This window comes from Aspergillus mulundensis (genome assembly GCF_003369625.1).
Source record: "Aspergillus mulundensis strain DSM 5745 chromosome Unknown scaffold_0, whole genome shotgun sequence".
NCBI lineage: Eukaryota > Fungi > Ascomycota > Eurotiomycetes > Eurotiales > Aspergillaceae > Aspergillus > Aspergillus mulundensis.
In genome coordinates this window covers 4,721,865-4,747,679 of record NW_020797888.1, presented here as the reverse complement: position 1 = coordinate 4,747,679, position 25,815 = coordinate 4,721,865, and the positions used below count along the sequence as shown (strand labels likewise).

The window sequence follows — 25,815 nt, the reverse complement described above, 5'->3', positions numbered from 1 at the left end:
CCTAAGTATTAATTATAAGCTTTTAATAGAAAATATTTAAGGCATGCTAGCCTAGGGTAAGTAAAATAAAATAGCCTTTATATTTAAAAAACTAAAAATATTATATATTACCTAAAAGTAGTATAATAAGTTACCCTTACTAGTAGTTAATAATTAACTAATAATTATTTTTATTATTATAATACTAGGCTAAAAATAACCTATGCTATACTAGCTAAGCATTTTTTTAATAAATAATTTTTTTAATATTAATATATTATTAAGTAGGTAGCTAAAGCTTATATAATAACTTAATATATTTATAACCTTATATATAATATATAGTTTACTTATAAACTTTTTTATAAGGTAATTATTACTTATATTATTTTTAGCCTTTTATATAATATAAAAATATAATATAATAATAAAATTAAGCTTAAAAAGCACGCGCAGGATTTAAAAGTTAATACTTAATTAGGCTAATATATTAAAATAATAAAAAAAACTTAGCTTTAGCCGCCCGTGGTATACTTTTAATTTTTTAAATAATACTTATAATAACCCTTTTTAAAAAATACTAGGCTTTTTTTTATAATAATAATATTAAAAAAATATAATTATAATTTACCCTAAGGCTTTAATTAATAAATAACTAAAATTTATTAATAATATAAGTAATACTACTAAAGATCTTGTGGGGGCAAGGTGCTAGCTTTTAATAATAACTTAAAATAAAAATTTAAATAATAAGGGTGCTTTTTTTTTAAAAAAAATACCTAAACTAGTCCTATCACACCCTTATTACCTTTAAAAATATTTAAAAAATCTTACTAAGGGCAAAGCTAAAAAGCTAGCTATAAAAAAGTTTAGGTAATAATAATAAATACTACCTAAAATAAATATAATAATTTTTAGTAATAATTTAAAATAAATATAATAAAAAATTTATTATATAAGCTATAGCTTTATTATATATTATAAATAATATTTTATACGTAAAAGTTATTAGTAATTAATGCCTAATTTTATATATATAATACTAAGGCTATTAATATATTTTAAAGGCTAAAAATAATAGTTAAAAAGCTTCCTGGAGCATTTTACTATTAGCTTTATATAAATAATATCTTAATAATTTAATATATATATATAAATAACTATTATTATTTTTAAACTAGGTATTTTAAGCGCTGCACTAGCTTATAAATTAATATATAATATATTTATAATAGTCCCCTAGATATATAGGTATTCAAAAATAAGCTAATTAATAAGCTAGCTAATAAAGCAGCCTTTATAAAGGCTTAATCTTTAAAGCCTAACTTTTTTAAGGTATAATTTATAATAAGTAAAATATATAGCCTATATAAGTAAATATATTATATTACTTAAAATAAATAATAAAAAAATACCTTTATATAGTTATTTATATAATATAAATAATAAATTATTATAAAGTTAAAACCTTACTAGGTTAAATTATAACTAAAACTAATATTAAGTTACCTAGTTTTATATTAATAGCTAGTACTTAGGTTCTTACATAAAAATTTTAAATAATATTATAAATACTTTTAATATAAAAATACTAGGCTTATTTACTTTTATAAAAAAAGTAAAAACTTTAAATATTGATTTTTTTATTATTATTTTAAATAATAATTTTTATAATAGCCCTAGCGCCTTATAGTATTATTAATAATTAAGGTTAAGATTTTAAAGTACCTTTATAAATTAAAGCCTAAAAACTTTATATTTTTACTTAAAATTATAAACTTTTATAAATTTATTTATTTTTATTAGGGCTTCCCGCGCTTTAGTTATATAAAAATTATTTAATTTAATATTAAATAATTTTTTTTACTTTATTATGTTTTTTTTTATTTTAAATACCCTTTTTAATATAACTAGCTTTAATTAATATAGTTTTTTTAATAAAAAAGCTGGCCCCTGTATTTTATAGTATTTAAATTATTAAATATATAATAAATAATGCTTACTAATATATATATATATATTAAAATAATAAGTAAAAAATAGGTGCCTAGCTTATAAGCTTTAGTAAAAGTTACCTTTTAAAATAAAAAGCCTTTATATATATATATATATATATATAAACTTATTTAAATAAATTATTTACCTAGTAGTGGCACGCCCCTATACCCCAAGGAAGGTTTAAAATATTAGGCGTACGCCTAGTAATCCCCGGGGTGTTAAATATCACTACTACTACTACTACACTAGCTTTGGGCATATATAGAGAACATCATAACAATTCAACATTGGATGCATTCGGATGCAATGGAAGGGCCTCCTGCTTGGTTCATTACTCCGCGAGGGTATTCAATCCCAACATAAGCCTAGATGCATCAGGTAGGGCCGCCAGGCTCACTAGGTAGGCTTATGCTTCGCCCATGTAAACCGGTGCGATGTCCTGGTTATCATCATTACAAAACTTAGGAATATTTAATAAGCGCTAGCTGTGACTAACAAGACCGGCTACCACACTAGACATTGTAGAGACAGAAACCAACCACCCACCTGCAATTGAAACCCTTTACCCCATGGGGAAATCTCGAAGCTATCTAGGTTCCGAGGTCCAAATGCATATAGAAGCAACACCACCATGGAAAACATATAGAAGCAATCTATATTAGAGAAAGTCCATCCATAGACACACGATCCATCAGTTCATCATATCTGTCATAATGCCCCGCACCGAACACTACCAATGGACACCCAGCACCACAACAACCGGCCTCGAAACCGACTCCGTAGTCCCAGTACACCCTTGCCCTCACTGTGAAATACCTACGACGCAATCCCCATCGGCACAGGCTACGCAGGCCTCATAGAAGCCCGGGACATTTCAATCGTCCACGGCCCAAATGTCCTCCTCAACGGGCGCGACCTAGGGACGACGGACGTGGAAGGCCTCTGCGCTGGGCGAGAAGTTTGAGATGGGGGACGTGGAACAATTGGTATGCCAACCCTTCTTTCCAACTTGCTTGTAATTGGAGATGATAATGGTTGTTGACGGGTACGCAGGAACCAACCGCACGCCTTCACAGCTGCAGGTACAATCTGCACAAGACGACCAAAACCAGTAATGGGACCCTTGCGCCAGAGAGAACACTTTACAAACCTGTCTCCAGCTCCGTTCGCGAACTCAATGTGCAAGAACTCTATGCCTTGCTTAAGAAAATTGGCAATGCCTTTTTTAGTCCGGGCGGTATACAAGCCGCATGTTGATATTGAAAAAAGACGGATTCTCCGACTGGATAATACAGAGCGATCTGGTAGTGAACTTACGGATTGAATAAGAATTCACCATCTTTATTATTCTTTTACTCTCGCAGACGGCTAAAGAGAATTTTATCCAACGGCAGTGTATTTAATTTTATTGATCTACACACGACTCACTTTAAACCTTCAAACATAACAGGTGTATAGCTTACACCTTTACAACAGGCTAGCATAAGATATAGACTGAGCGTAATGGCATGAGTATATAGCTAGTCAAAATAAAAAAAGGACTTAGTCCTTTATCTTGAATGCCGCGGACGCACCCTACGCCCTAATCAATCCAAATCTGACGGCCCCTTGTATGCTCTACCCGCTAGTTAGACGTTCAAGACGTGAATCATTGAGAAAAGGAAACTTACATCTCCTCGCATAATTCATCCCCTCTCTTGACGTCGGCATAGACACAGGCATACTACCTAGTTCAACAGCACAACTGAGAGAGTATCCCGGCCACCAACACCATTAACCATATTCCACGTGCCCCATTAACCTCCGCTCGTCCATATACAAGACCAACAACCACCGGAAATAGATGGCTACTACTCACACGCATAACTCCAACCCACACTAACGCCGTAAGCGCCGACGTGCCCAGGTTAATCAGACCCAGCAGCGCCTGCATAACCGGTACAAGGAGCAGCGCGTGCAGCGGGACCTTGGACGGCTTGACGTTCCCACACCCAGCTTAGCGGGAGCTCTATCGCGCGCAAAGGACCAGGTACAGCGCCTGGCGGCGGTGACGCTATTATTGCGAAAGATCGTCAATACCAGGATGAGAATTACCAGACCTAGTCCGCCTTCATTCGAGCCCATGACAGCCCGAAACAGGACGGGAGGGGCTGGCCGTAGGATGATTTAATAAGAGTGTGCAGCGGGGAGAGCGTGGAGCAGATAGGTAGTATAAAAAGGCCTGCTAGTCCGAGTATTGGGACAGCGAGACTTATAGCTCGCGGCACGGCAATCGCGGGCTCAGACGTTCCCTCGGCCGTGGAGGAGAGCATTCCCACCGTGAAGAATGTGTATAAGGCGGGGAGGCCGATGAAGGAGAGTGTGCCCTAGCCCGAGATGGAAATGTCAGGAGGCGAAGGCGTACTGCTCGTTGTGGAGGCCGCGTCTGCTGTGACAAGGAGGGCGATTAGGAAGACGAGGAGGACCAGCGCCATCCAAGCCGCGCAGAGCGTATTGATGACGTGCAGCCATCCATGTACGAACACGCAGATCGCCAGGATAGATAGCTAGATATCCACACGTGATGTATGAGACAGCTGCCTCTCCGCTCCTACTGGCGTTTACGAGGGCTGTGTTGATGGCGAAGGGGGCGCGGCGATGGCGAGGGAATGATAGATTAGGGTTGGGCTGAGCAGCGCGTGCAGGACGGCTTCGTAGCCCAGGTTTGTGATTGCGCCGCGGGAGATGCCGTTGTCTTTGTCTGGGGCGGCCATTATTAGGGGTTTCTCTTGCTTGGTTGTCATGCCATGCCGGCGGATGGGGTGTTTTTAGTATAGTGCTGGTATAGCCCTAATATTATATTAGCTATAAATATTATTATAATATTATATTAAAATAAATTATAGTACTAATAGTATATCTAAATTAAAATATTTTACTTCTAAATATATATTTTTTATTTAATAATATATAATATAATTTAACCTATATTAAAGAATATATATTAAATTTTTAATATATATTTATAACTAATATATATCTTTCCTAAAAAGTATACATATACTTAATAGAATATATATTATTTAATCTGGATATATATTATATAGGTCTGATATAAATTCGGCCATTTAATATATATTATACTTTTTAATTTAAACTTAATATTTATAAGCTAAAAGGGGTATTAAATACTATATTAATAGTATATTAATGCTAATATATATATATATATATGTATTTACTATATTAATATTAAAACTAATATAGTATTAAGGTAGAATATAATAATAAGCTTAATATAAATAATTAAATAATTAAATAATAAAAGTATGAAAAAAAACTAAGAAAAAATTATAATAATAGGTTTTTTATTTAATATAAGTCCTTAAAATAATAAAATAATAAAATAATAAAATAATAAAATAATAAAATAATAAAATAATAAAATAATAAAATAATAAAATAATAAAATAATAAAANTAATAAAATAATAAAATAATAAAATAATAAAATAATAAAATAATAAAATAATAAAATAATAAAATAATAAAATAATAAAATAATAAAATAATATATTTTAAATTATTAGAAACAGCCTTTAGTATAAAGCTTAATTAACTTAAATCTAATAATATAATTAGCTGTTTTCTTAACAAGATATTTATATATGATAATATATTTTTAATATTATTTTTTAAAAAACTTAAAGAGTATAATAGATTAAATATTAAATATTAAAATAAATAAATAAAATATATAATTAAAGTTTATTATATAACTATTTTTATATTTTATTTAATTATAATAAAACTTATAATATTTTTTTTTGATTTTTATAATTAAATATTACCCTAAATAATCTTTAATAATTTTATATTATAATTTTATTTTACCTTATATAAATTAATTATATATTATTTTTAATACTTTATATCTTTTAAGTATACTTTATTGAAACAGATTAAAAAATTTAAAAAATTTAAAAGTTTTTATCTTGGTTTACTTTAAAATACCTAAATAATAATATAATCTTTATATTATTTTATTAAATAAATAACTTTTTATATATTATATTTATTAATAAAAAATATTAAATAAGAATATTAAATAAAAATATTAATTTTAAAATAATTAAAATAATTATAGGGCTAATTTTAGTATATAATTTAATTAATTATTTTATTTTATTTTTTACTTTAATTAACTTTAAATTTAGCTAGCTTTTATTAAAAAATAGCTTAAATATAAATATTATATATATTTATTAATAAAATTAAAGTTAAATAAAATAAATAATTAAATTATAAGTTAGTTATTACTTATAGATTAATAAGTAAATTCTTTTTAAAAGAACTTATATTTATATAACTAAAATATAATATAATTTAAAAAGGTAAAATATAAAAAATAATTATAATTTATAGCTAAGTTTTTTAATATTAAATTTATTATAAAACTTTATAAATTATAATTATTTTATTAAAAAAAGTTAGTAATATTTTATAAAATTTTATCATTAAGTTTTATTTTTTTAAGGCCTTATTTATTTTATTTTATTATATTTTCTATATTACTATATATGCTTAATATAAGAATAAAGGTTTTATATAATTTCTATAATTTCTATGATAGGTATATTTTATTAAATTTATTTAATTTATTTAATTTATTTAATTTATTTAATTTATTTAATTTATTTAATTTATTTAATTTATTTAATTTATTTAATTTATTTTATATAGATAAAAATTAGTCATACCTAGTTTTAAAAACTAGCCTGTTTAGGAAAGCCTAAGAGGTTTTAAAAACTATTTTTAGTTAATAAAAGTTATTTTTTTTTATTTTTCTTCTTATTTAACCTGAGCTTTTCACTATATTTAGTAATAATAGACCTATATAGTCTAGTGGTATAGTTCACTATATAATTTAAATAAGCTAGGGGTTTAATCCCTTTATAAGTTAAAATAATTAATTTATTTATTAGTTTAAACACGTGACTTATTATTAAATTAAATAAATAATAATAAATATTATATCACTAGTTAATATTATATCTTAAATTAAAACTAGTAATAAATATAATAATAAAATATATATTAGGGGAATCACGTGACTTATAAAATATTTTATTATTATTTTTAAATTTTATAAAATATCAAGTTTTTTAATATTTATTATTATATAATAATATATATTAGGCTTACTAATATATTTTCTTATTAATATATATTATTATAAATATAAATTATTATATAATAATTTGTGTTATTATTTAACATATATTAAATTTAATAATTTAAATCTTATTTAATATGACTTTTTAACTATATTAAGTTTTGATATATATCAGCCGGCGAATACGAATGTGGGCGTGCTGATACGGTATCACAAACCCCCCCCCAGCGCCTGCACGGTGGTGGATTGGGGTTCTAGGAGGTTTTGCAAGTGCGGTGGTATGGATGGCAGATCTTTCCCCAGGCAAGCGCTTCATGTGATACAACAACCAATCCCATACCATGCCTATACTCCTCACCCCGTCGCTCGTCAAGACGAGCCTGTTGAGTGGATAATGTGTAACCAGCTGTATCTGGAGTGATGTTTTCCCATTACGGCAAAGGTTTCCTAGATGTAGATATAGCAGATAGACATCGGCTAGGATAAGCGTTTTTAAGCCTGGAAATAGCCATTGCCTTCTGAAATCTACCCTTTGAGCTGCTAGAGAGAGCAACCAGGTCCCTGGTCCCGGGGCCATGTAGGGCTTCGACGCTGTCACGTGAGACAGTCATTTGTCCCACCTGCATGGAGTGATCCACTCTACAATCCCGAACAACCGGGGAATCTGCAGGTGGGTGCATGTGCAGGTGCAGGCTAGGGCAAACGCCAGGCTGCAGTCTTCACGTGATGCTGCCTGCATTTATTCCACCTACAAGTCCTTTCATACACCCAAACAATTCTCAACTACACAACTATACTATCAAGAATGTATTCCGCAGCCCTGGTCGACGACGTCTGGTACCTCGTCATTGCCATCCTAAACGAGCATGCACCTACACCCGCACAAACACCTGAAAAGAGCCATGGACGACATCCGCACTTCAACGACCTCCTTGCCCTAAGCAGCGCAAGCAAAGGCCTCCGAAACATCCTCGCCCCACGCCTCTTCCGCACCCTTGACCTGCACAACAACAACAAAAGCGCCTCGTCTGTACTCGCAGTTTCGCAGGGAAGTGTAGCAAGACACGTCAAGGAGCTACGGTACACCATAACCTGTGCACCAGGTGCGTCACTCATCCACGTTGCAGACCCAGACTAATCTCAGAAGACGAGACATTCGAAACCCTCTACCCGCCAGCCCTAGACCACATGCTCTCAAACCTAGCACATTTTCCTAACCTCAAGAAATCAAGCATGATATTCCCCCAAGACCCCACAAACGCCCTCATCTGGGACGAAATCTGGGAATCCGCTAACGACGCCTTCGTCGATGACCCCGACGAAGCAGGCGACGAAGAAAAAGTCACGCCCTGGCGCGGTGTAATGGCATCCAGCTACCGCGCCCTTGCATCGAACCACGACACGAAAACAGACCAGCCCCATCCCAGCCCTACCTCCCGCTCTAACTTTCGCAAACTGGCATTCTCACTCTCAAACCTCCCCCTCGTGACAATCTCAGCCTTCTCCACCCCCTCCTTCCAATCCTTCCTCTCCCAACTCAACTCCTTCGCCCTCTCCCTCCCACACCTCGACAACGGCGCCGGGTGGCACATCAACACGCAAGAAATCTACGCTGGTTTCACAGAGAACCTACCATTCTGGTTCTTCGACCATCTGGCCTCTGCTGAATCTTTCTCGTTCGATCCCCGCGAGACCGGGATCCTGGGTGCTTGGCACGATAGGTATCGATTCGACATTGGGGTGTTTCAAGCGAGTATGCCGAGATTGCGGAGATTGGAGCTTGGCAATGTCGTTGTTTGCGAGGAACTGAGTGAGTTTTGTATTAGGCATAAAGAGACCCTGGAGTCGGTTACCCTGCGTGCGTGTCATGCGGGGGTTGGGCCGTCCATGAGCTGGGCCGATCTGTTTACTGCGATTGTGGCCGCCTCTCCGTCGCGTTTGAAGGAGTTTCGTGTGCTTTATGGACCTGGGGATGAGGGGGCGCTGGAATTTAGGGAGGAGTGGCGCGGTGAGCCATGGGTTGAGCAAGCGCTGGCCAAAATGAATAGGGATCCTGAGGCACGAGTTTACGTTTATGGGTCTCTGGATGACAAGTACGGGTTCCGACGCGTGGGTTGGGAGATGGTCTATAGACGTTTTCTGAGCGGAGAAGACGAGAGGGCCTTTGCAGAGGTTATGACAGTTATCAAGCGGAATCAGGGCGCTGAGTAGTAATTTAATTTTGGATTTCCACTTGCAGCCGGCGCCCATCAGAATCCACATTCATGGCTTTAGTCTCATCGACCATTAAACTCCAGCTTGCATCCATGGACATCTTCATTGCCAGTGTGCCTAGCCCGCTCTGCCCTCACTGCTCAGCCACCTGCACCGGCTCATCGACCTGTCCATCCACCTGTCCATCTACCTGTCCATCAGCCTGCCCATCAACCCGCCCATCAACCCGCCCATCAAGCCCATAAACCCCATCAACCCCATCAACCCCATCAACCCGCCCATCAACCTGCCCATCAAACCCCGTCCCCACAACCTCCCTCGCACGCCCCAGCTGTTCCCCAGACTTCCTCATCTCCTCCCTGCACCTCTGCAGCTCACCACGAAGCGCCTCATTCTCACGCATCAAGCGCTCGCACTCATCCCGGTCTCTCTGGAACGTCCTGGTAGCAGTCTCGACCTGCGTGCGGAGGTTATGGACCGCGTCTTTGAGCTCCGTGATCTTGGCCACGAGTCCGTCGTGTTTCTGCTCGCGGGATTCGGGGAGTTCCGGGAAGAAGGGTTTGAGCACCGGGCGGAGGAGGATGAGCGTTGATGCGGTTAGGAGGGCGAGGGGGAGGGCGTTGGATAGGGAAAGGGCCTCCGACATTGTTGGGGTTTCGTGTGGACGGGTGGATGTGTTCGTGTGGAGAACGTAGCTGGCTTGGGATAAAGCTGAGGGCCCTTAAGGGAACGGAAAGAGACGGAGTCGAGAGGTTGAGATGCGAGATGTCGAGAGTGCTGAAGATTAAGGAAGGCACGGGGGCTTTGCCGGAAGGAGTGTGCGGATGCCTCTGCAGGTGGATTGTTGTGGCAGCTGCATTGATCGGCAACCGGGGAAGGAGCCAGCCTGGACAAAACAGCAAGACAAGTCCAACTCCCATAAGAACAAGCCAAACATTTTAAGAAAAGGCGAGATGTCTGGGTGCCTAGATGCCCAAATCAAGACATACCAAACTCTTGGAGTTACCACCTTACACCAACTTATCATCGCCCTCTTTGCGAAGCGGATAGCTGCAATATTTTGAATTCAGATTCTACAAACAACGCGTATGTCCAAAGGAACATTATATTGCCATAAGCAAGAGAGCGGTCATGGCGATGGCTTTAGATAAAGTGATCAGTATCACCAGTACCTGTACCCGTCTTGAGTGGAAGCAGTCGATTCGGCAGAATTTATATGACGGGCGCAGTCTCGGCCTGGCCAGCTTGGTATAATCTGCAAGTGAAGTCCAGGCAGAGTCAGGTTATGATGGAGAGCAATGGTGATATCAGTACTAGAATCTCGTTAGGACTGTTTGGCAACGACGGACTTGCGACGCCATGAATTATTCCCTCAGTAGGGACATTGTAGTGCTCTGGATCTTAGGATTCTCCTATCCAACCGTTAAGTGGGTGAAGGGGGATTTAACCAGCGACAGAAATATATATTTCGGAGGGGACAGCACTTATGTGCCCCACAACCGCTGACTCACCATGACTAATTCAGAATTTGAGCAAAATCAAATGCAGGCCGTCTGATTTGTCCCCATAAAAGACCCTCGTTTTCATCAACATCCCCAGATAAAACGTCCCCAGTCCCTTATTCCACTATATGAATATCCTCTGGCGCCATATCCCACGCACCACCAGGTCTATACCTTCTATACCTTCTACCATCCGCCGCCCATTCACAATGAGCGTCCCCAACCCCCAACAACCGGAGTTGCCTCCACTGTCCGCCACAGACTTCCGCATCTACAACCAACTCGCCGACAAGATGGAATACTTTGTACGTTCACCCCTCCTACAAAAGCCAGTCTAACAACGTCCAGCACACCATGCTCCGCCACTCATGGGACATCCAATGGACCGCCGCCACAAGCGGGCGCCGCCCCCAAGGCATGTCGATCCGGCAATTCATCGCAGAGGGCCTGCGCTTCGCGTCGCATCTAGAAACGCACCACGCCATCGAGGAGCAGCACATCTTCCCGCATCTCGCGCGCAAGATGCCCGAGTTCCGCGTCGGCAGGGGCAAGAACAACGCCGAGCTGCTGCGCCAGCATAAGCTGATCCATGCCGGGCTGGATGGGTTCAGGGAGTATTTGGAGAGGTGTCTGAGTGGGGAGGAGGATCTGCAGATGGATGTGCTGAGGGGGAAGATGGAGACGTGGAAGGATGTGCTGTGGACGCATTTGGATCAGGAGGTGAGGACGCTGGGCGCGGAGAATATGCGGAGGTATTGGGCGAAGGAGGAGATTGGGGGGATTCCGTTTTAGGTTTTCATGGGGTTCGGCGGGCGGTTGGGATGCTGCGGTGTATGTATGGCGTCGGGGATGTACCTAGGTAGGCAGAAAGACATCGGATTTAGATAGACAAACGACGGCATTCCTTGCTCCTTCCATCCCTCGCGCTCATGGACTCGGACAATCGCAGGAGACGGCGGGAGTGACCTCAGTAACTCTGCCATCGCGGGAACGTCTTCATCTGATCGTTGATGAGCGCTGCGTTCCCGATGTTTGCGCAGCCCATGTATCGTCATCTCGCTGTTGGCTGGACTATGATGTTGCTGGGGCGTCTTTCGGCTATTCTGTTGCCGGTCCCTGTGGTGTTATGTTCTTCTGTGGGAGGATTGGATCTTGGAGTCGGCTTTTGCGGCAGAAGTGAGCTGCAGCTTGAATTCCAGGGAGTGGAAAAGGGAGAGGAGCAAGAGGGGTTGCGGGGGGTTGCTCATCGGCTTATCACTACCTTCTGCTACAGGGAATCCAATGAATGTCGCCCGGGGTAACTAGAGAGCTGTCTGGATTTTGGTTCTGGCTTGAAGGCGAAGGGCTGGACTGGTAGGTATCTGTTACAACTGCCAGATATTCAATCTAGACAACATGGCCTCGGGAACGGATCCATCTCCTTCTTCATTGACAGTGCAGAACACTATTGGATGCCCTGATCCCGACGAAATAAATGCAAGACCCCAGCTAAGCAGCGCACCTCTTAACAATATTCTGCACAATAGTATCCTTATGGCGAAACGCATCACTAAACATGCTCAGCTTCTCAGCCGACAGCGCCCGCCGCGCATCCGCAGCCTCCCTGAAAACCCTCCTGGTCGGCCGTCCCGCGGCCCCAGCACCAAGCAGCAAGCCCGCAATGGCAAACGGCGCAGAAGACGGGTCCTCAACTATATCCGCGATCGTGAGTGCCGCGTTCCCTGCCTCGCCGACAACCAGCGCCATGCGCGCAATGGCAGCCGCACCGCCTATCGCAGCGGTGGCCTCGCCGGCAAACGGGATGACCATGAACACGATGGTGAGGATCCCCATAATGAGCTGCTTCTTCTCGGCTGCTTCGACCTCGGCGCCGATCTTCTTGATCGTTTTCATCTGCTCCGTTGCGTCCTGCATCATGAAGACGGGCATGCTGAAGGATGTTGCGACGTCGCCGTAGTCTGCGTCGAGGGAGAACGTGCGCATGTCGAAGTAGCTGGACAGCATTGTGCTCGAGAGGGAGGTGATGTTTGGGATGGCGCCGTCGACAACAGTCTTTGGGTTCGGCACGTCGATGTCGTCGTCGTTGTCCTTGCGGCGGGGCCAGTTGTAGTAGACCTCCGTGTATCGGTCGCGGCACATCTGGCAATTGGGATGCTTGATGTCCGGGCAAGTGCAGGGCTGTCTCTGCTCGTAGGTTTCCTTCCAGTCAAGCCAGTCTTCCTGGATGCCGTAGTCGTTGTTCAGGGCCTTGTAGAAGCCGTCCTCGTCGCGCATCTTCCAGGTCACGTACTGGGTTCCCTTGTCGGATCCGCGCTTCATTTCTGTGCAGGGTCCGGAGCCGTCTTCGCCGGTGCCCTTCCACTCGCAGTCCATGTATTTGGAGCCGTTCTGGTACATGAACTTGTCGAGGGAGTCGTTGATGCCGTCTCGAATCCACTTGGCGTAGTATTTGAACTGACTCTTGTTAGCCACGGTGTTACCTCGAGCCAAACTCAGGATGTGGTACCTTTTCGTCATAATCACCGGAAGAAACCTCCTCATAGTCAGAGACTGCATCGTTGACATGCAAGAGAAGAACATGGACCACCGCCTGAGCCTGGCATTCGACGGCAATCTTGTCGAGATTATCATTCAGTTCGTCCAAAGTATCAGGCCAGTCATCCGATGGACAACCATCGTACGTCCTACCACCAGCCAACAAAGAGCTCGAATCATCGTCGTCCGGATCAACGCCATTATACCAGTCTCCCAGGTCAATCGCCCAGTCCGAGACGCCGCCGAAATTGAGCCCCTTGACCCAGTCGACGCGGCCGGCTTTCGTGTCCTCGCTCATATAAGCCACCCAGCTATGCGGCTCTTCGTTCTTGCCGTACACCATGATATCAGAGTCGCTATCGTCGTCGTGCCATGATTTCGCGTGATACCCATCATAGCCTAGGATTGCGTTGTCGCTGAGAAGGAGAAGCTCCGCGTTGGAAATGTATCCGCCGGTGTTGGTGCAGTCGCCAGGCTGGGCCGTGGACGTGCTGAAGTCGCCGGTGAATGTGCACATTGGCCCGGCACAGCTGGAGTCAGACATGCCAAAGCTACGGCCGTAGCTTGAGACGCCTACGACGACTTGGTTGGCTGGCACGCCGGCTTTGGTTATCATAGCTAGGGCATTGTGCGTCTCGGTCTTGTTGACATGGGAGCGGAGACAGTTTCCATTCGCACAGCCGGGGCTTGCATATTGATTGCCATAATCTAGAGCATATTAGCGAATGGTAGTGACTGAGAAGCAAGTAAAAGGCAACATACCCCACTGCCCGTGCAGGTCATATGTCATGTAAATAAAGTAGTCCAGGTAATTCGCCATCTTGGCAACAGGGAACGGCTTGAGATACCAGTACGATGCCGGGAGCGCAATGGACAGTGACTTGTCGTTCAGCTTCTCCTTCATCAGCTTCAAAAACCCGAGGTAGTTGTCGGTCTCGCCTTGGCCACCGGGGACTCCGGGAATATCGGTAGCACCAGGGTACTCCCAGTCAAAGTCAATGCCGTCAAGGTTGTGCTTTTTGACAAAATCAACGACGTTGTTCGCAAATGTCTCACGATTCTCCGGCTTGACCACGTCCTTGTACCGCTGGAAAGTTGCTGCGTCGGTCGACTCGGCCCATCCACCAAACGAAAGGATTTTCTTCCATGACGCATCCATCTTCGCAAAGGCGTCGAATTGATCCTTGTAGGCGTCGTCAAAGGTAATTTCAAAGTCGTTGGTCAGGCCCGCAAAGGCGAAATGGACGTGGGTCAGGTCATTATTGTAGTAGTAGTAGTAGTAGTGATATTTAACGCCCCGGGGATTGCTAGGCGTACGCCTAATGTTCCAGACCTCCCTTGGGGTATAGGGGCGTGCCGCCGCTAGGTAAATAGCTTATTTAAATAGTTTATATATAAAAGGCTTTTTATTTTAAAAGGCAACTTTTACTAATATTTATAAGCTAGGCGCCTATTTTTTACTTATTATTTTAATATATAGCTATTAGTAGGTATTATTTATTATATACTTAGTAATTTAAGTATTATAGGATATAAAGGCTAGCCTTATTTATAAAAAAAATATATTAATTAAAGCTAGTTATATTAAAAAAAGGTGTAAAATAAAAAAAAAAGAATATAATAAAGTAAAAATAAATAAAATTATTTAATACTAAGTTAAATAGTTTTTATAAGGCTAGGGCACGGGGAGCCCTAGCAAGGGTAAATAAACTTATAAAAGTTTATAATTTTTAGTAAAAATATAAAGTTTTTAGGCTTTAATTTATAAAAATACTTTAAGACCTTGGCCTTAATTATTAGTAGTATTATAAAATACTATAATTATTATTAAAAGTATTACTAAAAGTGCTAGTAAAAAACTAGGTATTTAGGGCTTTTACCTTTTTTATAAAAGTAAGTAACTTTTATATTTTTATGCTAAAAGTGCTTGTAATATTACCTAAAGTTATTATATAATAATTTTAGTACTAGCTAGTAGTATAAAATTAGGTGCTTTAGCGTAAGCTTTAGTTATAGTTTAACCTAGTAGGGCTTTAATTTTATAAGCCACTACTTATATTAAGTTAATAGTTTTATAAAGGTATTTTTTTATTACTTAGCTTAAATAATTTAATATATTTATTTATATAAGTTATATATCCTACTTGCGGTAAATTATATTTTTAAAAAGTTAGTATTTAAGGGCTATATTTTTATAAAGGCTGCTTTATTAATTAGCTTATTAGCTAGCTTGTTACCTTTAATATTTATATAACTAGGAAATTACCGCAAGTAAATAATATATTAGTTTATAAATTAGTATAATGCTTAAAAAGCCTAGTTAAAAAATAGTAAGGGCTACCTGCATGTATATTAAATTACTAAGGTACTATTTATATAAAGCTAGTAAATAAATATTTTAAAAAGTTTTTTAATTACTGCCTTTAGTCCCTGGAGCATACTAATAGCCTTAATATTATAAATATAAAACTAGGTGCTAATAACTAATAGTTCCTGTGTTTAAAAAAGTTATTTATAATATATTATATAACTATAGCCTATATAATACACACCCTGGTATATTTATTTAAAATTATTACTAAAAATTATTACTTTTATTATTAGTAGCACTTATTATTATTATTTAAACTTTTTTATAGCTAGCTTCTTGGCCTTGCCCCTAGTAGGATTTTTTAAGTATTTTTAAAAGTAATAAGGGTAAGCTAGGACTAACCTTAGGGTATTTAAAAAAAGCACCCCTATAATTTATATTTTAGTTTTAGGCCTTTAATATAAGCCAGCGCCTTATTTTTATAAAATCTTTAGTAATATTATTTATGTTACTAGTAAATTTTAGCTATTTACTAACTAAAGCCTTAGGGTAAATTATAATTAAGCCTTTTTTAATATTATTATTATAAAGGGGAGTTTAGTATTTTTAAAAAAAATTATTATAAATATTATATAAAAAACTAGGAGTATGCCGCGTGCGGCTAAAGCCAGGGTTTTTTTAATTACTTTAATATACTAGCTTAATTAGGTACTAACCTTTAAATTTTACATGTGTTTTTTAGGCTTAATTTTATTATTATACCATGCCTTAGTGCTGTATAGTAAGCTAAAAATAATATAAGTAATAATTATTTTATAAAAAAAGTTTATAGGTAGGCCGTGCGCTATATATACTAGGTTATAAATATATTATACTATTATATGGGCTTTAGCTACTTACTTAGTAATATATTAATACTAAAAAAGCTATTTATTAAAAAAAATACCTAGTTAATATAATATAGGCTATTTTTAACCTAGTACTATGGTAATAAAAATAATTATTAGCTAGTTATTAACTACTAGTAAAGGTAATTTACTATACCACTTTTAGGTAATATATAGTATTTTTAGCTTTTTAAATATAAAAGCTACTTTATTTTACTTTTTCTAGGCTAGCATGCTATAAATATTTTTTACTAGGTACTTATAGTTATTATAAAAAAAGTTACTTACATAGCTTAAATAAAAATTATTTATATAACTAAAGCGTAGGATTAAATCTGCTAGTAGTAATTTAATAATATATAATAAAAATAATATTAAAAAAAGGGGTAAGCCTTATAGCATGCTATAGTATACTAGATATATTATAATTATAATAAATTTTAGGTATATTTTTACACTTTATTTACTAAAAAAATTTATAATTAAGGCTAAAAGCGCGCGAGGCCAGCCTTGCTTTATTATTTACTAAAATAAGTATTATAATAACATAGTATTAAAAGCACCTAAAATATTTATAATAACCATGGTAACCTCCTGGTTTTATAAAAGTGTTATTTTTATATTATAGGTAAAAAAGGCTATTAAGTTTATAGCTAATTACTTAGGTAAAATATTATATTATTATAAGCTTAGTACCCTTTATACTAGCGTGGTAAAAGTAACATAACATGTTATAATTTATTTAAGTTTTTTTTTAATATTAAAAGTAGTATTATAAGGTGCTAAAATTAGGGCAAGAATTTATTTTTTTTATTATTTTTTAAAAGTATTACTACCTTTATAAGCTTTTATAATAAGGGGAAGTACCCTAGCTATAAGTAATAATTATATAGCTTATAAATAGCCTGCCTAACATGTTTTTAGCAAGTTTTTAAAATATAAATAATTACCTAGTCCGCCCTAGGAGAGGTGCTACTTATATTAATAATATTTTTTTTAACTTTTTTTAATAAGATTTTTTTTAGCTAGTAAAAATACTTATTTTCTTACTAGTACTTTAGTACTAGAAAATTAAAGTTTAAGTTATTATTTATATTAAAATACTTTAGTATAACCTTTTATAAAATATTAGCCTTTTTTTACATATTTTTAATTACTTTATTATTTACTAATAATAGGGAAGTCTTAAGCCTAAGCTTTAACTTATACCATGCTATTATTTAATATAGTTTTTAATTATTTTTAATATTATTAATTATTTTAATTTAATATGCGTGCTTAGTTTTATAAATTATAGCTAAAAATTACTTTTTTTATTTTAGGGTAAGGTTTATTACCTAGGCTTGGTAATTTTTTATATATTTAGTTAACTACTAAGGGGTGCTATAGCTTTTTAGGTTAGGATATTTACTAACTACTTGTATAGCTTCCGTAATGGTATTATTAAGGGATTTAGTATATTAATTTAATATTTTTATATTTTTTAGTTTTTTAGGCTAAAAAAAATATATTATTTTATTTTTTACTAGCCTAGCCAGGTGCTTAAGCTTATGGTTTAGTATACTATAATAGTATTATTTTAATATTTTTTTCCCATGCCCTGGTACCATAATAATTAAAGTTTAATAATTAAAGTTATTATATAACTTAGGCATTACTAGCATGCAGGTAAAAAAAATATTTAAAAAAATTAGGTTAAAAACATGGCTAGCTTTATATATAGTTATACCTAGCTTATTAATATAGCTAATATTATTATTACTAGCTTATTTAATAATTTTATTATTATAGTATAGGTTATTTACCCCGGGCTTAAAGGTATTATAAGTAATATTAAAATTTTTATTAATTATATAGTTTAAGGTAGGGATTAGTATAACTAGGTAGTTAACTATTTTATAGGTAGTTAGTTTTTAATATATATTTAAAACCTTAATACTATTTACCATGAGCTAAAGCATGTTTTAACTTTATATTAAATAATATTATTTAACACGTAGCGCTCCCTTTTTATAAATATAGGTAAGTATTTTAAGGCGCTTTTTTAGCTAGTTTTTATAATTATTTTAAGTATTTACTAGCGTGTAATACTTATATATTAAGTAATTTTAAGTTTTTATACCTGCGGTGGTCCAGGGCTTTTAAATATAGGTAATATTATAATTTTATTTATAGGCTAGTTATAGGATTATAATATAACTAGGTATAAATTTACTTATATTTACCTAGTAAATAATAAAATCCTATTATTATTAAATATTATTATAGTGGTAGTTACCGTAGTGCCTTTTTTAGTACTTTAGTATTAAAGCTTAAAAAGGGTTTTAATATTAACTTTTATTACTTAAAATAAAAAAGGTATGCCCGCATTAGCTAGGGCTAGTTAAATTAATTTAATAAAAAGTTACCTAAAATTTTAATTACTAGTAAAAGTATTAAACCGCGGGGTATAATAATTAGTAATTATTATAAAGCCTTGCTTATTTACCTTTAGCTTTTTTATAATATGCTTTTAAAGATTTTTTTAGGATAAAAACCTTGCGGTTTTTACTTAAAGCTAGGTATTAATATTAGCCTAGGCATGCATGTTTTAGTACTAGCAGGTGCTATAATAATATATATTATTAAGTTTTTTTTTAAATAAATAAATTAAAGTTTTATTTTTATGCCTAGGGGCTATTAAATAATTATTATATTTAGCTAGCTAGGGGCCTAGGTAGTTTATATAATATATAAGGTTTTTATAATTTAAGTTAATAAAATTTAAGTAGTTTATAGCTATTATATTATATTATATATAATATATTATATAATTATAGCATGCTGGGTGGTAATATTCCTAGCAGCTAGGGTTATATTAAAAAACTAGTTAATACTTTTTAATAAGCTAGTAGTACTTGCTTTAGTTAAATAATATAAAAGTTTTAGGCTATTTTAAAAAAAAAATTACCTAGGTAATATGCCTAGTATTAAGGTTAGGCCTATATTTTAAAAAAGTAAGCCTTATTAGCTTTAATTTTATTTAAGCTATAACTTTATTTTAAATTAGCTTAATAATATTTATTTTATTATTATTATATACTAGGATAGTGCTAGGCACTTTTTATATTATATAATTATATTACTTTTAAAAAATATATATATTAATAGCGCCTAGGGTATAATAAATTATATTAATTATTTTTTTAATTACTAAAAAATTTTTAATAAAAAAGTTATTAAAAATAATAGCTTAGCCCGTGCAGGTAGTATTAATTTTAAAAATAACCATGGTTATAATTAGTTTTAGCACGTACTTAATAAGGGCTTGCTAAATAGTATATACCTTAAGGCATGTTATTAACTTATTATTAAAAAAAGTAATTAGTACCCTGCGGTTATTTTACATGGTTAAGGCTATAATAAAGCTACTACACGCTAATTAAGTTACTAAGGTGCTTAATAGGGGTATCTTGCCTAAAATAGTATTAGTTAGGGTAAAAAAACTTACTTTAAAAAAAATAGGTTAAGCCCTTAAGTTTTTAAAAATTAAACTTATTTTTTTTTAGGTAATAATCTTATTAAAGATTATTATAATAACAAGCTAGCTATATACATGTAAAAAAATATAATTAATATTATTAATATTAGCGTAGCCCTTTAAAAAAATAAAGCATATAAACTTATTATAAATATTATAAGCAAAGACTTTTTAATTTTAAGTTTTTTACCTAGTTATAAAGCTATTAATAGTAGTTATAAAGCCTATAAAAATTTTATACTTAATATATATTTAATATTCCTACTTATTAAGTTAATTATAAAGGGCTTTTATAGCTAGGCTAGGTTAAAAAGTTAGCACGCTATTACTTTTAATAATAAAAAAAAAAATAGGCTTGCTAGGGCCCTTTTTTTTTTTTTTTTTTTATAATATAAAGGTTAAAGGGGAATAAAAAATTTTATAGCTAGGTAAAGTTAGTTAAATTAAGGCCTGTAGGCTAGTTAAAAATACATGTCTTAATTTTAGCTATTATACCGCGGGGAGTAGTAAAAGGGGGAAAAAAAAATTAAAAATAAAATTAAGATAGTAAAAATATATATTTATAATAGTTTTAAAGTATTTAGAGCCCTTATTTAAAGGTACCCCTAGATTACTAAGAGTTGTAAAGGTGGGTTATTATTGTCAATCTCTCAAACGTCCATGTTCAGGCAATCACCGTTCATGTTGAATGCTTTGTAGTAGGTAACTTGGCGAAAGGACTTTGGTGCCTCATCATTGTTCTTGATTTCCGTCCCGCAGTTGGAGATACACCCGTTCGTGCCAGACTTGAATGCACCGGGAGCCCCAGTATCAGCAGGGGACTCAGTACAGAACTCCTCCGTCGTCCCACAGAAACCCCATCCGGAACAGCAAGCGCTCAGAGGGCAAGGGTTCAGTTTGGCTAGATCGAAGCCAGTAAAGTCTCCCGTTGGCTTCTTGGTCCCAGGCTTCTGCGGTCCACAGGCGGCATTGCTGATTGGGGCCGGCATAGGCGTATTTCCTTTGCTCGTACAGATGACCTGGTCCCTTTGCAGACGTGAGCAGCCAGCCCAGCCCCAAGTGGCCTTGTTAAAGGTTTCAATGTCTTTGGTGGTCAGACTGAACTCTGCGGCAATACCAGCGCAGTTGTCGTTGTCTTGGACGGTGTAGGTGGCGCAGGTGCCGTCAGCTTGAGGCTTGGGCCGCATATCAGGCAATGAGCCTGACGAGCAGCAAACATATTGCTTGGGCTTAAGAGTGGCGCACAGGTTCTTTTGGCTATTGTACTTGGTGAAATCGGCGCCGGATATGCCGCAGCGGCTGGCGAGGGCACCGCAGCTGTCGCCTGACACAACTTGGATGGTTCTGCAGTCGGCGCGGGGAGCGAGAGGGATGGAAAAGAGAGATGCGAGAGAAGATCGCTTGCTTTTGTGCGCGGCCTCTAGGGCGCCTAGGCTGGTTTTCGATGACTTGGAATCGGCAAGGGTGACGCACTCGCCGCTAGCCCAGGTTTGAAGAGCACGTTGCGCGTCACCGAGTTTGTCGACTGAACTAGCGATAAACAGGCCGACTGTTCGGGCCTGTTGCGAGGTTGCATCGCAAATCTGAACAGCTTGGGACCCATCTATGATCTCGTCGGCTAGTTAAAGGGGGCCATGTATTAGTCGGATATTTGACAGGGAATGAATAATAGAGCAAGGGAGAGGACGGGAAGTGCAAGGTCGGGCTAGAAGGAAGCTGAAGATGATAAAAACATACTGACTCATTCGTTAGCATCTGAAAACAGGTGATCAATGGCTGCTCTTACCCGAATTGCTTCAATGTGTCGCCAACACCACTCTGCAAGACATCCGCCCCAGCATACATAGCAGCCACCGAGTCGCCGAACTTGGAAAAGAGAATGGTTGTACCACAAGATGAGGCATCGGCCATATAGGATGCCAGATTTTCGACGGCAGCGATGGCACTCTTGGTGGAGTTGGACTCGAGAATGACGCCTCCCACGTTACCACTTTCAAGCACGGCGTCAATGGTCTTCACCGTGGCACCGCAAGTTCCAGAGTCCTCGAGATGCTGGTCAACAGCATCAATGTCTTCTGTATCAACACTTGCCCAGGTCATCTTCGCTGATTTTGTCGTAGCACGCTTGGGGTACTCCTCAAGCAAAGAGCAAGAGGCCATGGGTGTGGCAACGCTTAGCTCACTCTGGATGTTGAAGGCAAAGAGAGTTGGTTCTTTGCATCTGTCCAGGATGTTCATGTCGTGGATCAGAGTCCAGTTCGCCGGGTCAGCCCCTAGGACGGTGCAGGACTGAGGGCATCCATGAACGAGGGGCGACGCAATAGGGTCCTCGGTTTTCAGGTCACCCATTGGGGCAACGGGTGCCAGATGGCCGTTTGAAGAGGCATGGGTAAGAGAAGGGAAGGCATTGAGGGAAAGGAAAGAAAGATAAGAAAAAGAGAATGTTATGATATTGGGCTTCATAATGATCAAATGAATGGCAAAGCCAGATTGGCTAAGTTATGGATAAAAGAGAGAATGAGCGTAGCCAGGTAGGCTACCTAGCAATGAGAGAACGAACGACAGGGCAAGTCTGTGAGATGGGAAGCTGTTTCTACCTCGCCATTTTATTTATACAATTGCTCTTGCCCGGAATCACTCGGGGTCACAGTACACCCAACCTACACTAGCCTCCTGTCCCCTTTGGCATGCTGCCTAGTTTAGGTACTATGTTCCAGCGTTTCACCTATCTCGGTGTGACCGGATGGTCTCCTGGAGCTCGGTTAATCTCCGTTTGAACCAGCTAGACTACAGCACTTCTGGTCCGCGTACAATTAAGGCCCACCTTATCTGTTAGCCAGTCTTTCCCGACCATGGTTCAGTCCATTTGACCCTGTACGTGATCCGAGTCTAGTAGTCTACCTATCGTGGTATCCACGCGAAGAACCATGGCCGGGCAAGAAGACTATTGAAACAGGCGGACCATGATCAAGGGCCAGTGGTAGGGCAGTGCATCCTGTACCTTAAGCGAGGGTTTGCCTGTACGGCCCGACTTAAGTCATAACTTCTAGTTGGTCTGGACTCCGTATGTTCAAGCTACGGTAGGAATACCCTGGACTAACTCTCTGCAGGAGTGATTAGCTGGAGGGCACGGAGCAGATCCCAAAATGGAGACGTTAATCCAACAAAGGGACGCCCCGAAAGCCTCGAGGCGCCCTACGGCAAGGCACAGATAAAACAACAGTGTTCCGATATGCCGACTCCCGACTAGCGCATGTAGATCGCCAGAAAATCCCTCACGGTGGATCTGGTGGGTTCAAGAGCCAAGACCCTAAGCTTCTATCCCAAGTCTTGGAGATGCTTGCCCAAACCCTAAGCGGCCAAGCAGACGAGGCTCACATGTACAAGGGGTTTGGAGCCTCTACCGTGTCGAGATGCACCTGCGTCCGACCCATTTTGGCCCCAAGACTGTCTTAGAGTAATCTCCCGTTACCAGGGTCCAGGGCGCTCGATTGGATGAAGCCGAGGCGAATGGGCCTCGGCCAAAATGTCCTGTGCTCTGATCTGCGCCGGGCGGAAGTGCCGGTTGAGAGCCTCGTGGGTCTTCGTCCTTCCGACTGGCTACTGCGCGTACCTACCTCTACGAGGCTGTAAGCGAGATTTGACAACTATTGAGGTCCATCTAGTGTGTTCGGCGATGGCCGCGCCCGACTTTAGATTCCTTCTCTTTTTGGGGGGCTAAGAATCGGCGCATTGAGGGAGGATGAAACATTGGGAGCGGAGATAAATGTATTGATAAATACGCAGCTAATTTAATGTGTTGGACAAGGGCATTTCAGGGCGACTTGGTAGCTGGTACCAATAAATATGGGCCTTGTCCTCCGTACCCTAAGTCGAGCACACCCTTCGTTTCTTTTTTCTGTTATATATAGCACAATTTGGCAATACGATGCCTGGGCTCCTTGCGCGGGTGCCTCTGGCTGCGCTGCTTTTACTATGGCTGTGTCTAGCCCTGCAATCCGACGCCGTGACCAAGAGAACGGCCAACATGTATGCCCATGCTTACGAGCGAATCTGGCTATGGGAGAGATACCAAATGGCCATGTAAGTGATGCCGATATGACTCTATATTACTCCATTCGAAACAGGACGGGATGTATCGCAGTTCCTAACATACGTCTGCAAAATATAGCGCGATGCAAACAAAGGACAAGAGCGGAAAACTCATTGAGCAAAGGGAGATCTTGCCGATGAACCACGTTAGAGGAGGGGACGACGGAATCAAGAACAGGCACTGGATCCAGGCCACCAATGTCTACACGGAGAACGAACCTCTGCATTACAACGAGTTTATGCTGCGCGTGGGCGGCGTTTCCATCAACGACTCCCCTAACCATATACCCCCGGACATCACGGCCCCGTCTGGAGTAGATGACCTTGAGCGCGCCGCAGAGGAACTCGTTGATAACCGCCTAAGCGATACGATGGAGATCGCAAAGATCAATGACAAGTTCGGCCAGACCGGTGGTGGGGGGAAGGTGAACAAGGCAAAGAAAGGACAGGCCGGCAAGGGGGAAAGCAGGAGACCGACCAAGGAAGAGCAGGAAGAGGAGGCTAGAAACAGAGAGGATGCACGATATCAGCGCTTCATCAAGGCACTCGACGACCAGCTGAAGAAGTGGCGCACAACAGACGACTACTCCAAGATCAAGGAACGGGACACGCTCATGAAGACCGTTACTGACAGGGTTGTCAAACTGCGGATTGAGGACGGCCAGCGGTTTATGCTCAACTACTTCACCGGGAAAAATAACCTTGGTCTGGACGGTAAGGTTGAGACAGACAAGAATGTAAAATCGGCTGTCCCTGGCGGTCCAGAGTATGAGCGCCTCGACCTTGTGAAGACCTGGGAGGAACATAAGGACGACGTCAAGGCAGCAATCAGCAAGTCGACCGGCGGCAAGGTGGTAATCAAAACGAAAAAGGATTTCGTGAAATGGGTACGGACGATCTGATCCCTTGCTCCTTGCTTGCATACTGTTGCTAACGAGCTGCTCTGAACAGGTAACAGAATTCGGCGACCCAGCAGGGACCTTTGCAAAAGCAAATGCCGCCAACCCTTCGCATTTCCAGACCATCGAGATGTGGAAGTCCATTGATGAGAACAACCCTTGCTAGAAGTCACTCTGAAAGGGGTATTGTTCCTTAATAGCTATGCCTTCCCCTTTCTAACAATCACCTCTTTTGAAATTCCATTGGAGTATTCTATTCCCCGCGACACTCAAAGCATTATCGATGTAGTCTCTGTAGCATCCTCGCACAAAACTGAATCATCCTTTCTCTTGAAAAGATGCGTGCTCGTAGAGCGTGAGAGCAACCTTGGAACTTGACATTCCATGAGGATCAACCGTGGCTGTTCCAGAGCCCAGCGGCCTCTTAGACTCTTCAACCTCATTGTAAGAGCTTCGCCATATTTTGTTATTTGATTATCGGAGGCACCGCAATCGTTAGCCGCCCCAGTTTCTGCCGTAGCAAGCCAGACAATATCCATGAAAGAATGGCTTTCGGGATCTCTGTCGCATGCTCAGTGACTATTACAGCGGACTGTACCGGATGGCACAGGTACAATACTGTAATACTCGCCAGTACGCTAATCATTGCTATTGAGGCTTGTGAATTTGACCGGACTCTACCATAGTCTCTCATCGGACGAGTTCCTGATGTGGCAACTCCATG

At 38.5% G+C, this 25,815-nt stretch overlaps 6 protein-coding genes across 6 annotated transcripts; 3 read left to right on the top strand and 3 right to left on the bottom strand.

The window, feature by feature from the left end:
- Positions 1-7,936: 7,936 nt before the first annotated feature.
- On the top strand, positions 7,937-9,342 carry DSM5745_01297 (uncharacterized protein; the record flags this gene model as incomplete). The annotated part of the gene is made up of 2 exons (XM_026743313.1): positions 7,937-8,234; positions 8,279-9,342. The coding sequence occupies 2 exons, from the start codon at positions 7,937-7,939 to the stop codon at positions 9,340-9,342; spliced, it is 1,362 nt and encodes a 453-aa protein (XP_026609158.1).
- A 136-nt stretch (positions 9,343-9,478) lies between these two features.
- On the bottom strand, positions 9,479-9,991 carry DSM5745_01296 (uncharacterized protein; the record flags this gene model as incomplete). The annotated part of the gene is made up of 1 exon (XM_026743312.1): positions 9,479-9,991. The coding sequence occupies one exon, from the start codon at positions 9,989-9,991 to the stop codon at positions 9,479-9,481; it is 513 nt and encodes a 170-aa protein (XP_026609157.1).
- Positions 9,992-11,056: 1,065 nt separating this feature from the next.
- On the top strand, positions 11,057-11,639 carry DSM5745_01295 (hemerythrin domain-containing protein; the record flags this gene model as incomplete). The annotated part of the gene is made up of 2 exons (XM_026743311.1): positions 11,057-11,152; positions 11,196-11,639. 2 exons carry the CDS (start codon positions 11,057-11,059, stop codon positions 11,637-11,639), a joined length of 540 nt encoding a protein of 179 aa, XP_026609156.1.
- A 696-nt stretch (positions 11,640-12,335) lies between these two features.
- Positions 12,336-14,541, bottom strand: DSM5745_01294 (uncharacterized protein; the record flags this gene model as incomplete). Its single annotated transcript, XM_026743310.1, has 3 exons — positions 12,336-13,301; positions 13,354-14,090; positions 14,145-14,541. 3 exons carry the CDS (start codon positions 14,539-14,541, stop codon positions 12,336-12,338), a joined length of 2,100 nt encoding a protein of 699 aa, XP_026609155.1.
- Positions 14,542-20,750: 6,209 nt separating this feature from the next.
- On the bottom strand, positions 20,751-22,449 carry DSM5745_01293 (uncharacterized protein; the record flags this gene model as incomplete). Its single annotated transcript, XM_026743309.1, has 3 exons — positions 20,751-21,718; positions 21,788-21,840; positions 21,887-22,449. 3 exons carry the CDS (start codon positions 22,447-22,449, stop codon positions 20,751-20,753), a joined length of 1,584 nt encoding a protein of 527 aa, XP_026609154.1.
- Positions 22,450-24,028: 1,579 nt separating this feature from the next.
- On the top strand, positions 24,029-25,257 carry DSM5745_01292 (uncharacterized protein; the record flags this gene model as incomplete). The annotated part of the gene is made up of 3 exons (XM_026743308.1): positions 24,029-24,183; positions 24,272-25,079; positions 25,144-25,257. 3 exons carry the CDS (start codon positions 24,029-24,031, stop codon positions 25,255-25,257), a joined length of 1,077 nt encoding a protein of 358 aa, XP_026609153.1.
- Between the last annotated feature and the right edge of the window lie 558 nt (positions 25,258-25,815).